This window comes from Podarcis raffonei, chromosome 12 (genome assembly GCF_027172205.1).
Source record: "Podarcis raffonei isolate rPodRaf1 chromosome 12, rPodRaf1.pri, whole genome shotgun sequence".
Lineage (NCBI taxonomy): Eukaryota > Metazoa > Chordata > Lepidosauria > Squamata > Lacertidae > Podarcis > Podarcis raffonei.
Window position 1 is genome coordinate 54360403 of NC_070613.1, and position 14609 is coordinate 54375011.

Sequence of the window (14609 nt, forward strand, 5' to 3'; positions counted from 1 at the left end):
GGAAATGGCTGATGGCTTGAGTCATTTTGAAGCTGGAAGAACCCACAGAGAACCTTTTTTTTATTCTGTGTCCAAACATATTCATTCTGACCCAAAACATCTGTCTTAGCATCAGGGATAAAGGGGAGGATCGGTCCCCAAACAAACTTTTCTGTTATCAGGATGCTCTTAGAATCACACCATTCTTTAGAGGGACTCAAAACCTCTTCCATCAGTTTGGGGGTACCAAAACGCAATACCCTAAAAAAAAAAAAGCAATATAAACTTTACACTACTTCATATCAAAAGGTGGGACTTCTGGTGAAAAGGCGACGAGGGTCCTGTCACTTTTAGTTTAATATGTGGTAGTCACCTTCCAAGACACTTGCAGGCATGGTCTGGTTACACCCAATAACATTCTTATAGTACTGAATATTTATTTATGGATATTTGATTTATAAATTAATGCCTAAAAACAATGATGGAATTGCAGCTTTTAAAAAGAAACTTAAGGCTAACTGATGCCATTTTATAAATACTTGCTGACCAAAAGTTCCAACAATAAAGTTTTCCAGAAATTATTACACAGAAGCACAAATATGAACAAAGCTTTTATTTTAACCACGAACATCAACAATTGGCATAAAATGCATAAAAATACAGTATTTTTGTGCTGTAATATAATTACAAAAGACATCTTCTTGAATGTTAATTTTCCACAGCCCAATCCTCATTAGTGGTTGTCTTAACAAATAGGAAACAAAATGAGGTTGTTTTTTAAAAAAAAATCAATTAAAACCGTTTCTTTAGCTCTCCTCATTTTAATCAATGTGAGACACAACCAAAATATGGCTAATCCTTCTTATATCACTATCTTGAAATCCACTTTAATAGTCTATGTAATAAATTATGCTTCTTGCTGCAGAATTTACTACATTTAAGTCACAAAGCTGTGCCTGCAGTACAGAAGTTAAAATTCAACAGAGAGCTGAACAAACAGTTTTCCAGATGGTTCCTTATCTAGATGATTTGCAATGTTTTTTTAGTAGCTGTTGCATAAACAGAATTCATATTGCCTTTTTGGCAGAGTGTTCCCCCACCTCACGCATATGACAATCTTGCTCTATCAATGAAAAAAGTGAATTCCTGCCTGAAGTGGAGCTGTGCATCATCATCAGAATCTCACTAAAAGCAGAAATCAAAATACGTGGCAGTTTTTTTAAAAATGGCAAAAATACTGTTGTAGTTTATTTAATATTTGCCATACTATTAGTTTTACTTTTACATAAATTAACTATTCTAAGATGTATAAAAGAGCCACAAAAATTGAAATGAGTTTATTTCCATTTATTTTACATTGCTCTAGTGGTTACATTTTGTTTCTCAGGGAATGTTATTTCCTATCAATTTAGACTTTCTTTCTACAAGGTAGGCAAAATATGTTCTATTACTAAATTAAGGCCAAAGCATAAAAAGATTTTTCTAAACCCTGAAAACTTTTTCCTTGTTAATATTTCATATGTGCAAAATTTGTTAAGTTTTGTCTACTTTGGTGATAAACCATTTCAACAGCTGGTAGCAAAAATACTGCTTACTAAAATTAGTTTCATTGGTCTGATTTTAGCAACTACTTTAAAAAGAAGGCTGAAGATTGTGGATTGTGCACATTTGCCATCTAAAATATGAAATTCAAAGTTATTCAGAATAATTTCCATGTAGAACAAAAACTGAAAATATATTACCTAGCTCTAAAATGACCTAAAACATTGGGGATTTTTCATCGGTTTTCATAAAAACAGCCACTTGCACATAAATGAGATAGTGGAAACTATCCAATTCCTTCACAAAAAATATACATATTCATAAAAGGTGCAATATGAGATGCATGCTAGGGGAATGGTGTTAGCAATATAATGTGGCGACTGTGTATGGAATGCTGCGCCTTCTTAGCTATTTCGGGTTGAAAGATGCACTGACTATACTAGGAAAGATCATCTGCCTCTGCAATTTCACTGATTTTGAAACCTGGCATACTTTTCCACAGCCATTTTTGCTCACTTGCTTTGGATCACTATTTATTTAAAAATGTTTGAACACATAAACATTTGCATAGCAAATTTTAAAGAACTGACCCAAGTCTACGACTGAGAATATTTTAAAAATGTCCTCATTGTAAAAGTTTAGTATTCCCTGCAGTATACTATATTTCCTGGCACCCTAGCGCTTCCAATTCTGAACATATTTATTCAGAAGCCGTTATCATTTACATCAATGGAATGTATTTCCAAATAAATATAACTGGACTCACCATTTAAGGCTGATCCAATGAAGTAGCCCTATATGCAGCTACACGGTTTAAAATATGAAAAAGGGATAGAGCCTATGTAGGCACAAAGCTTTGGTTGCTACAACTGACAAAGGAACTTCCTGAGCATAGAATTCTCTGGAACGCAGCCTATGTCTAATGGTGCAATCCATTAAAATGAATGTCAAAAGTCCTGTTGGTTTTAATGGACACTGAACTGAGAGCTCTCTTTTACTTAGTTGCCAGTTTAAAAATACATATACTGTCAGAAAATGTGTTGCACTGAAGAGTCATTCCCGGGTAACTTCTAATACTTTGTATATATTGTTGTTGAAGACGGTTCTGAAGTATGGCCTGGAATCCATGCTCATGAGGGTACATAAGGGAACTTTTCCAGCATTGGCAGTATCTTCTATATCCCAGATTTCTGGCATGCTGCAGCCGGGCCTGAAAAGGATTTAAATACTGTTAGCAAACAGGACACACATCATTTGAGTGAATGGCGGAAGAACAACACTGATCAAGTGTAATTATTTTACTGACAACAAAGCTGATACTTTCCCCCATGACACTTTTTGACTTACTAAATCACTTTAATCCTAAAACCCCACTATCCCTCCTCTAAAGCCTCTCCTAAGGGTTGGGGTCCCTCCTGAACAATGTGGGATGCAACTAGGAAACTTGCATTCTGCGAACTAGTCAATTTAGGATCTAGGCCAAAATTGGACACCATTTTACACAGCTTATGCAGGGCCGACCCTCAGGAGAGGCTTTATCAAGTGTGCAGATTCCTGCTGGGGAGGGGGGGTGATGGGAAACTTTTCATCCACAACCTTTCTTAGGATCCATGCTATAGTGGTACCTTGGGTTAAGAATTTAATTCGTTCCGGAGGTCCATTCTTAACCTGAAACTGTTCTTAACCTGAGGTACCACTTTAGCTAATGGGGCCTCCTACTGCCACCGCACGATTTCTGTTCTCATCCTGAAGCAAAGTTCTTAACCCAAGGTACTATTTCTGGGTTAGCGGAGTCTGCAACCTGAAGCGTCTGTAACCCGAGGTACCACTGTATTAAAATCCACACCAACAGGATGGGTTCCTAGAATGTTGAAGGAGACATGACACACTTTTTAATTTGGAAATCCGCCATGATGGAATAAGACCGAGCTGCAGAGTTAGAAATAGTCATATTGGGAGGTGAGCTCTTAATATGTCATTATCTGTATTTCAAGTACGATTTGGTAAATCTCCACTGGAAAGGCTAATGTTTGCTGCAACCGGTCTGAGAAAATTAATGAGTAAATGCCGAGATTTGATTTCATCGGAACTGCCAGCAGCAAAATGACTTTTGGATTGATTCGGCACAAACACCAGCGTGTGAGGAGATACTGCAACAACAGCGGAGAGTCATATACTAAAATTCACACAGAAACACATCATTGCTTATTTCAACTCGCTTGTGGAAACCACTCAGAGGCCATGAAAGAAGGAAGGTTAACTACAGGAAGATTTAAAGGAACTATTGAAAAGACTATCCAAGGCAGCAGAGATATGATGATCAGAGCCCCAACCGAACTTGAAGCATGGGAAGTCCCAACAAAAAATTGATAATTCAGGCAGAATATTTGGACTATTTGATATGTATTTGTATATTTTGGAACATTTAATGTGATTTGATTGGATTGTTAAAATAGGAAACTTAATAAAAATGATTTTAAAAAAATAAAAAAAATAAGATCCACACCAACATTTAAACAATGCAGTGGAATCTAGAGCAAAATACTATGAAAATTGGCATCCTTGCCAAGAAACTTTACAATGACAGTGCTGCTCAAATAGCTTGATTCAGAATCTGTCTGCAGTCACAATATAAAATGACTCGATGGATGAGGAGGAGGATTTAAAGGACACACAGCTCTATCCAAGACAGGGGTAGCCAACGTGGTGCCCTTAATGTGTTTTTGGCTCACATCCCCATTAGCTCCAGTCAGCAAAAGTCAGGGAAGACAGGAGCTGTATTCCCAACAAAACCAGGAGGAGGGGGAGGCATGATCACATTGGCTGTCCCTGATGTAAAAACCCATCTAATTTCAATGACCAATCCTTACTAAGGGTCCTCAAAAACTCAGGTTCCAAAGTTCCACAATGATGCACATACGAACTTAAGAAAATCCTTAGAGATCCAAGTAGATCTTATTAATATTCAGAACATAAGAAGCAACAAAAAGCATAATATCATACTGTATCTGACACAGCGGCTACAAAAGCAAAATTCTAATTTTAAGGATTGCTTTGAAGATCACTTTCAACCATTAGCACCAACTGCCCAAATTTCAAAGACTAAAGGTGGACACCACCAATAAGAGTTGACCAATGCCTCAGGGTTTATAGAAGGTGAGTGGCCAAATTCCCAAACCACCTCAGCATGACAAGATGTCACAGAAAAATCCCAAAGTTCTGCACCTGCACTTTCTCCTAACCAGCCAGTGCAAAGAAAGCACTCGAACCCCTTGATCACTGGTAGGAAATGATCAAGGTAAACTTACATACTGATTACTTACTTAGATCTCCTCAGGCACCAAGAATCTTCTAAAATGTAGTAATTTACTCCCAACTTCAGCAATTCCCTTTTAACTTCTTTTGCTGGTTTTCGGCTATACATGGAATAAACTGTTTTCGTTCTTGCCCTAGGAGGAAGAGAAAGCTACAAATATACCAAGTAACCAAGGGAAAAAAAAAACTTGAGCAAACAATACACAGCTCATCACTGAAGTAAAGTGGAAAAGAATGTTTGCGGTATTGTGGAGAGAGCTAATTTACTCTGGTGTATTTTTTAAATATAGTTAATAACATACTTCATGAGATGTCTGACATATATATTTGTGGTAAAATACACAGGAGGATAAACAAAACTAGTAAGATAAGGACTCAAGGAAATGGAAAAAGCACATACTGGTAGCTAATACCTGATTTAGTTAACATTTGCCAGCAAATCAGAAACAAGTATGAAATAATTTCTGGAGCACAAATCCTAACCCCAAATGGAAGGAAGGTGGTTACTTCCTGAAGTGTCAGAACAGAAAGTGAAAAGCCTCACTTACCATGAGTTTTATTTTTAGTCAAGAGCCAAGGAACAGGGAATAGCAAAGGGTTAACTCCTCCTGTGGCAGAAGGCAGTGCCAAGCAAAAACCTGGTGCTGGTTCCCAGGAAGAAGAGCTCTCTCAGGTTCAGAACTCGACTTTAGTAGGGAAAAACCCAGTACCACAGCTCCAACCCTGGGTGCAAAACGGGCAGACTTTTGGCTCAACAACAATGACTAAGAAAACACACATAGGCCTAACATTGTATGTCAATGTGTTTGCTTCTAGGGATGCATTCTTCAACAGGAGGATTTTCCAGCTGGTATTTTAAGCAGGTGTTTGTCCCACCTTGGAATATAGGTAACTGTTTTGGTGTTGCCCTCCTGATTGCTAAACTGAGGTTGGGAAGATGGACTTTCCATGAACTTCCATTATAGCAAGCAGGCAAGAGAGCATGGATATTCACTCAGTTACTTAAATATTTTGTGACAGAGATGCATTTTCCATGTTCAAATGAGATCCTGAGTGGGGAGAGGCATTGCTTTTTGAGTTTGTGTTCTGCCAAAGGGACTAAGACCAAACAGATCTTTGTGAACCTCAGGCTGAAGAATCATATGAGCAGGCTTGAATGGTGTTGCTTTAACACAGACTAAGACTTACAAAGAGCTGCAGTTCTGTGTCAGTGTCTAGTTCCACCTCTTATGAAGAAAAGCTCTTAAGGTTAAAGGGGCTTTGTCTGTTTCCACAACTGTTGATTCTAATGGAGCAGGGAAAGTACCATTGGTATCTAACTGAGCCATGGCCACCTCAGTGCCGCAGACCCGAGGTTACTATTGTTCTTGGTGCATCTCTAAAGGGAGTCCCTCTTTGCGGATTGGAGTCCTTGGTCTACCATCACATGGCTTGACAAAGCTACTGGAGAACTTTGAAAGGAGGAAAGTGGACACAGGAACTGGTGGGAGCAGTGATTGCCCCGAAATGTCATTTGGGCTGCTGAAATACACAGGGCAAGAACTTTTGCCATGGAGGGGATGTTGGCTTTGTTGGACAACATCAATGTCCTGGTCACCACCTTGATCTTTGTGATGTGCTCTGGGGAGAGCGATATCAGCCCCTCTGTACATTTGGCTACTTGAGGTGAACAGAAGTAGACCCTCCCTCACTATGCTTCCCTCTCCCATCTGTTTAGAAGCATTAGGTAAAGGTAAAGGGAGCAGGAGTGCTCTGATGGTGTTTCCTGCTTGGCAGGGGGTTGGACTCGATGGCCCTTGTGGTCTCTTCCAACTCTATGATTCTATGATTCTATGACCCCTGACCACTAGGTCCAGTCGTGACCGACTCTGGGGTTGCGGCGCTCATCTCGCTTTACTGGCCAAGGGAGCCGGCGTACAGCTTCCGAGCCATGTGGCCAGCATGACTAAGCCACTTCTGGCAAACCAGAGCAGCGCATGGAAACGCTGTTTACCTTCCCGCCGGAGCGGTACCTATTTATCTACTTGCACTTTGAGGTGCTTTCGAACTGCTAGGTTGGCAGGAGCAGGGACCGAGCAACGGGAGCTCACCCTGTCGCAGGGATTCGAACCGCCGACCTTCTGATCGGCAAGTTCTAGGCTCTGGTTTAACCCACAGAGTTAACCCGCATCCCTCCTAGAAGCATTAGGGAGAACAAAAAAGGCTGAAGAAAAAACAGAGGTGGGGAAGTTCTATTGCCAAGTAGGATCTTTTTAATAGCAAGGAGATGCTGCTTTGAAGTCAAAGGCAGAACCACAAAACTGAAAGGACTCTCCTCCTTGGGAGGAATGCGAATATTTTGCAGTCTTTTGGCAGGCCTTGTTTTCTTTTAGAGGAGGAGTTTGCCCTTTGTTGCTGCCTGCTCTCCAGCTTGTTGATACAATAGCAACTCACACTCTTTATTTTAAGCCAGAAGAAACCACAGGATTAGCGAGCTTGCATGCCTGAAGGAAACAAATTTATCGTCGACTTACTCATCTCTCTCTACAGCAAAGCTTCTGTCTAAAGCCAATAACTATATTTTATTCATCCTATTTTAATCAATTAAAAAGCAATACAACACAATGCTATATTAAATCAGTTTACATGTTTATTTGAAACTACCCAGCTAATTTCAAACTCATCCAACCCTGTATTTTAATCTTTCCTCCCAAAAAATACAAAATAAGATTTGCTCAGTCCACCACCACCTTTGATCCATCTCTATAGATCATACTCCAGTCACCAACTTCCCTTTTAAAGCACCCAGTGACAACCAGGTTTTTTTTTTAATCCAAGAGTATGATAATTTGTGAACAATATATTCAAAGCACACAGGAGGCCAGAGACCTCTATACGGTATAATAAACCAAAGGACCTGGAAGAACACAAGCCAGACCCATTTCATTGTTTGTTTCAACAAAAAAGGTACATGCTGCACCTGTAGAACCTCACAGAATCATAAAAAAGAGATAAGATTACACTAATCAAAAGCGGAAACAGCATTTTAGATGCAATCTGCAAAAGTCCAAGTATCCCAGCACACAAAGCTCCAGCTCATATAATTCAGGGAGCAAAAGGCACAGCTTATTCCCAATTTTTAGAAGTCTTGTTACATCAATTTCCTTGCTGAGTAAATCAGAATATAGCTAGCCTTAAAATTTGAAGTTTAAATCTTACCGTAAACCTGCATCTTCATAATGAGGATGGTTCACGATAGGCCGAAGAGCAGACAATTTTACACTTGCCATTGTAGGCATTGGACCCGCAAAAACAGCATCTGAAATATATAAAAGAAAATAAAAAATCAAACAATTGGGCAAAATATTGTAAAAATGTAGAATAAAGTAAAGATGACTAAACTTTTTAAAAATCAGAGCTCAAAATGTACATTCATATTAATACATTCAGGCATGACATCATTCTTAGTGGCAAAACTAAAACTACATCAGATTTCATCTAATACAGTGGTGCCTCACAAGACGAAATTAATTCGTTCCGCGGGTTTTGTCGTCTTGCGATTTTTTTCGTCTTGCGAAGTACGGTGTCGGGAAAGTTTTGGAAAAGCTTAAAAAATCACCAAAGTCTTTAAAAACCTCAAAAAAGGCTACCACACCGCGTTCTATGAGTTGCTCCTCGAAGTCAAGTCGCAACTGTATTAACGGTGTTAAGAAAAAGGAAACAAACTTGCAAGACGTTTCCGTCTTGCGAAGCAAGCCCATAGGGAAAATCGTCTTGCGAAGCAGCTCAAAAAACAAAAAACCCTTTCATCTAGCGAGTTTTTTGTCTTGCGAGGCATTTGTCTTGCGAGGTACCACTGTACTCTAATTGTTCTTACATTGTTCTTGATATTTTAAAGTTATAATACTTCAAATTCTCTACTTAATACAAGTCTTAGTGTACTATAAAACAATACAATTACAGAAACCTTAGGAGACTGGTCCTTTCATTCTTATGTCACTTACTATAAAACACAACACTGGGGAAAACAGCATAATAATCCTGTTCTTCAACACAGGACACAAAATTGCTGCTTGCCTTATGATAGATGCTGTAGCAGATACTGGGGGGGAAAAGCACAAAAGCACAAAAAAAGCAGGAGGTCAAGTGTTTGTTTTACCTGGTTTGGTCTTTTCTTTTATCCATAACAGTAGCTCTTCCTGGGGCAAGTTGCTAAATTCTCCCACAATGCTCCATTCTCTTTGAAGGTTTGCTACTCCTTCAAATGCCATCATTGCTAAAATCGCAAGAACAAGTGTTCCAGGCTGGATTTTGCTAAACAGCCATCCAAACAGCTGATATGAAGAAATTAAAAGCCATTTAACTGTACATACAACTTAAGTTTCTAAATTTCCATTTTTTCAAAACACCAGCTAAACACCAGCTTAACAAATTACACGGAAAAACATGAGAACCCAGTTCACGATACATTTTCCACTGAAATTAACAATAACCATAAACTCTAATATCGATATTAGAAGTATCCACTGTAGCACAGTGTGTTATCTCCTTGCATGTTAATGCAATCAAAATTAAAATAATTAGGCTGTGTCATTTTATTGACTAAGGCATGGATGCTCTGTATGTATATCAATATTGACCACTGGAACAAATTTATGTTGAGAGATAACATTAGACAAAGGTATTGTCTCTAACACAAGTTTCCATTGATTTCTTATCCTTTATATTGTATATATGCAGTATGTTTTCTGTCCGCTCACAATATTTTGATAGCATGTTTTTCTGTATTGTGTATTTAATAATAACTATATATTTTTGTAATTCAAAATAATTAAACATTTGGCATACTGAAATGCCAAATCAGCCCCTCTGTAAAACATATTGGGTAAATTACTACATCTGCCGGACAAATAAAACAGTAGCTTACTTGCTTTGAACATATCAAGGATGCCATGATGCACATATGAGGTGTCAGAAACAGCTTTAGTCTCATAAATAAAATAGCAAGAACAGTAAAAAATATAAGCTGCAGTGCATGGTATACTATCTGAAAACAAACAAACACAAAGGCATAAGAAAATAATGCTTATTAAAAGAGCTGTCAAAACTATGAACATAAACCTATTAACTATAAGAAAGAAGGTTTACCTTTTTATATAGATGCTCCTTGGAGCACTGCATTATTTTTACATTTAAACCCATTGGGGGGCAGGGGAGAGAAATACTATGAATGAGAGACAAAACATTTTAGAAAGATGAATACCCCGTGGGAATAGAAGAGACTAGTCTGAAGCTCAATTTTAATGGCTGCGTTTTTCTGTACATTTATTAAAATAACTGAATTCCATTTCATTCTGGTTTTATCCCACACCACCACTCTAATCCAACAATGATTTGGATGCAAATAACCCATACTGATGAGTTTCAGAGAAGATAACTCTGATGTGTAAGTTACAGAAAGGTAGCCGTGTTGGTCTGCCATAGTCAAAACAAAAAATTTTTTTTCTTCCAGTAGCACCTTAAAGACCAACTAAGCACACGAAAGCTCATACCAAGAACTAACTTAGTTGGTCTTTAAGGTGCTACTGGAAGAAAAAAAATTTTTTGTTCTGATGTGTAAATGGAACTTCCAGAAGTATAAGGATTTACTCATTCACTTTAATGAAGAATATGCCCCCTTTGCTGCCTGGACCTGTCCTCCTACAGGGAAGGGAATTGCAAGATATTATGCATTTCTTCTGTGTGCGCACAGCACATGTGATTAAACGTAAACTGTGGCTATGCTTCAAGTAATCATTGCAATAGGGGTGTTGTGAACACTGAAGCAATACTGGGGCAAAGTATTGGGGCACAGCCAAGTTCCCAGGCCCATTTTCATCCTGATACTTCTTAAATCACCACCACCACATTCACTTGCTCCATAAATTCCCCACAAAGTAGAGGACGTGTTAGATGCCTCTGCAGAGCATCTTTCCCCTCTGGGGACTGTGACTTCGTCCCAGCATCCCCAACAGAAACCGATAGCACATCATTTCCCCTCGAAAGCAGGCCTTGGATGGTTTCTACCCTTCCTGCAGTGTTATGTTTTCACTGGAGGTTTTAAGATTGGCAATCCCAGTCCTGGGCAGGAAAAAATAACCTGCAGGGAGATTTAAGATGTTGGACTCTTTGCCCTTGCCCCAAAGTAAATTTCTGAGCTCCGAGGCAGGAATAGGAGGCAAAGTTAAAACCTGTCATTTGATACTTAGCACTTCACACCTATGTAAAAGAACAGTTTGATGTAAATCCACACCAAACAAGCAGTTTTTGTCCACGTCAAACAACTCAGCAAGGAAACTGGCCTATGTTTGCAATTTCAATTCTAAGAACCCTGATGTGCACCACCAATTTAAACTTCTGCAATCATTTCTCACTATCTCCATTGTTTTTCTTAAATCAGCACTTCCATTTCCCACAGAAGGTAACTTTTCTAAACTTATCAAGGGAGAGCTCAATAAGCAGAGTTGTAACATAATTCATGCAGGATGAGATCCTTACCTCCCCATGATTGAAATTTTCCTCCTGTCTGAACAAAGAACAGTAAGACTGTTATTTGTTTATTGAATGGAATCAATATGCCTTATGCTACAAATAGTTATTTATAGGACACATCCTCTGTTTACAATCAAACTAAATTAAAAATATTGCAGTGTTTTTAATTTATAAGTCCCTTAAGTTATTACAAAGTTACAATAAAAATGTTACTACTAAATTTATTTTGTAAACTTATTTTTTTTATCAATCTGGGGGCTACTCATATGTACAGATGCTCTGATGCATTTGTTGAACTGCAGTACAGTGGTGCCTCGCAAGACGAAATTAATTCGTTCCGCGAGTCTTTTCGTCTTGCGATGTTTTTCGTCTTGCGAAGCACGGTCCGTCGCAACTGCGCCTCTTCAAGCGGCTTTAAGAAAAAAGGGAACAAACTCGCAAGACATTTTCGTCTTGCGAAGCATCGCAAAAAACAAAAAACCCTTTCGTCTTGCGAGGCACCACTGTAAAAGTCTTTCATTAATTTCCAATTTTCAGTAGGATCACTGCTTTTAAAAATGTAATTACAGGGCATGGAAGACTACATGGCAAGACCTCTATACGCACACTAATTGCAACCCAGCTAGATTACTGGCATGTTCACAAGGCATAAGAAACATTTACTTGCTGTACATATTCATTCCACAAAGTGATGGGAAAACTAACTGGAGACTAGAAGTAAATAATAGGAGCAAAGCTTGGCTGCACAATTACATATAGTCCTTTAGGTAATAATTCATTCAGTGGATTTGCACTCTCATTTCAAAATTTATTTACCTTTCAGATAATTCCTTGCGACACACAACATGTTGAAATGTCTGTGAACGGACAAGAACATGTTTTAAATAGCCTTTTCTCTAAAGCAAATTTAATCATATGCCAAAATTACAATTTTCCAAAGGTTAACAGACAAAATTTTCCAATTACATACTTTGGAATAATTGCTCTTTTTAATAGCAATTCCATCTTCAGGATTATGTAGACTAGATTTTCATTTTTGGTAATCAACATGCATGTCTTTAAAGATGCCTGCAGAAATAAGTCTGGTATATAACGGAACATGTAGTGAAAAGCCCAGATCCAAGTTCATATACTTTGATTTGGCTTTTTGGTCACATGTTCCGCTCTTTTTGTATGTATGTGCAAATACATGCATGCTAGACATACTCAAATTTAAGTATTAATTGCCTCCTTTTAGCATAGTATACACACTAAATGTAAACCAGATGAAAAACAGCAAAGACCTTACCTTCATAACAATTACTGAAAAAACAACAAGAACTATCGGAAGCAGAAGTGTCTTCATGTACTTTACTGGAGTCTGAAACACAGTTTCAATGGTGGTAAATTTTATGCACAGTAACTTTTCTTACAAAACCATTTTCTTTTCAGACATTCTTACTCTAGATTTTCACAATGAACCTCTCCCCAAGTTATTCTATCCAAGAAAAATTGTCAAAACTATTGTGCAGTTAATCTGAATAATGTTTTTCAATGATTCCATTTGTTGCCCGAAGCTTTCAACCTTCACTGTTCATGAACATAAATTATGGCCTGTAATAAAGTCAAGACACTGACACTTTATCCAAATATTTTGTTCTATCAACTGCTAACTCAGTTTCATTAAGCAATAGAAGAATCCTGAATTGTTATATTTGTTTAAAAAAATAGCATTGCAATCAAACATTATTTTTCTGATTAAGGAAGAAAAAACTGCATAAACATTAAGGTGTTCCATACTTCATCCACTTATTTTTAATTACCTGTTTTTCCATGAAATCAAACTCCACAGCACATGTGTACATTGAAGTATGAAAATCCCTATAACCAGTAAATTTTGCCTTCAGCAGGTTGCTTATATGAGCCTGGTAAGAAATTACAGTGAAAATGTTTGTTAAATGCATTATTTCAGAGATTAAAAAAAAGGGTGTAAAGTACAAAATGTTGGATTACGCTACATTAAAATTGGTTCAATACAAATAAAAGATCATGGAAATGTCTGAGAAAAAGAACAGCAGTTAATTTGCCATGTTAAGAATAAACAACTTGTAGACCATATAGTAGACACTAGGTGAGGGGTTGTCAACTTTTTGCGTGGGTGAGCACATTTGAAATTTTAAAGAAGTGCCCCTGGGCACCAATCACCAACTGGCTGCTATTGGGCATGGTGTAACACAAACTGACTGCCACATCCAAAAGGGCAGAGAGATGGGATAGCAAACGTGTGTGGACATGCCTCCATACGTAATGGGAAATGCACCTATATTATCCACTGCTCAGAGATAACTATTGACAGCTCTCCTCTGTTCAGAACAGGACTGTGGGTGTCCAATCCCTGCATCCAGTGAAAGAGGGCATGTTGAAGGGTGCGTGTTCAATGTAGGAGAAACCAAGTCAGTGCAAACAGAAACTGTGGAGGTCAGCAAGCAGCCTCTCTCACGCATTGTGGGATTCTGAGGGACTACTTACCAAGACTTTTTGCGAGTGTCATAGGAGATACACGTGGGCACAATGGTATCAATGAGCACCACATTGGCAACCCCTGCACTAGGCCACATATAACTGACATGTTGCAGTTTTATTAGATGAAATTTGCGATGCATCCAGTGGAAGATTATATGTGTTTAATTCTTAAGGTGCTTGAAGATTATTGTAATTTTTACACTCTATAAAGTTCAGAATTCAAAATTTGTGCTCAGAAATGTATGCTCTATGAAAGAGAGAATTTGGGGTGGTGTTTGTTTGTTTGTTTGTTTGTTTTGAGTGCTTTACCATCCTGACAGATTTTATTTGATTAAAAGACTCAAACAACTGCACTACTTGAAAGTTTTGCTGAGCGTTCAGGAACAAATGTTTCTTTTCAATAGTTTGTAACACTTACCGTATTTTTCGCACGATTGGACGCACCGGACCATAGGGCGCACCTAGTTTTTTGGGGGGGAAATAAAGGGAAAAAAATTTCCCTTTATTTCCCCCCCCAAAAGCAGGTCAGGGAAACCGAACCAGGTCGAGGAACAGCGGGATAGTGGCGCTGCGCCTCCCTGCTGTCCCCCAAGCTTGTGGGGCTGGCTGATGTGTGCCCGGCGCGAGGGGCGCTCTGCTTCAGGGCGCCCCACCCGCCGGGCGGCAGGCTGCTATCCGCAGCTTGGAGAGCCTTGCAGGGAACTCCTGCAGGGCTCCCCACCCTGCGGATGTCTGCCCGGCGCGAGGGGCGCTCTGCTTCA

At 38.7% G+C, this 14609-nt stretch overlaps 1 protein-coding gene across 1 annotated transcript in view; it reads right to left on the reverse strand.

Annotated features, from left to right (window-relative positions):
* Positions 1–577: 577 nt before the first annotated feature.
* LOC128423984 (probable C-mannosyltransferase DPY19L1) overlaps positions 578–14609 on the reverse strand; it is a 35952-nt gene continuing 21920 nt past the window's right edge. The window contains exons 15-23 of the mRNA XM_053409691.1: positions 13149–13250; positions 12635–12706; positions 12163–12203; positions 11353–11380; positions 9743–9862; positions 8975–9149; positions 8035–8134; positions 4845–4970; positions 578–2731 (exon numbers count right to left, since the gene is read on the reverse strand). Of these exons, the coding sequence (XP_053265666.1) occupies positions 2575–2731; positions 4845–4970; positions 8035–8134; positions 8975–9149; positions 9743–9862; positions 11353–11380; positions 12163–12203; positions 12635–12706; positions 13149–13250 (921 nt within the window). The 3' untranslated portion in view covers positions 578–2574. The remainder of the gene's footprint in view (positions 2732–4844; positions 4971–8034; positions 8135–8974; positions 9150–9742; positions 9863–11352; positions 11381–12162; positions 12204–12634; positions 12707–13148; positions 13251–14609) is intronic.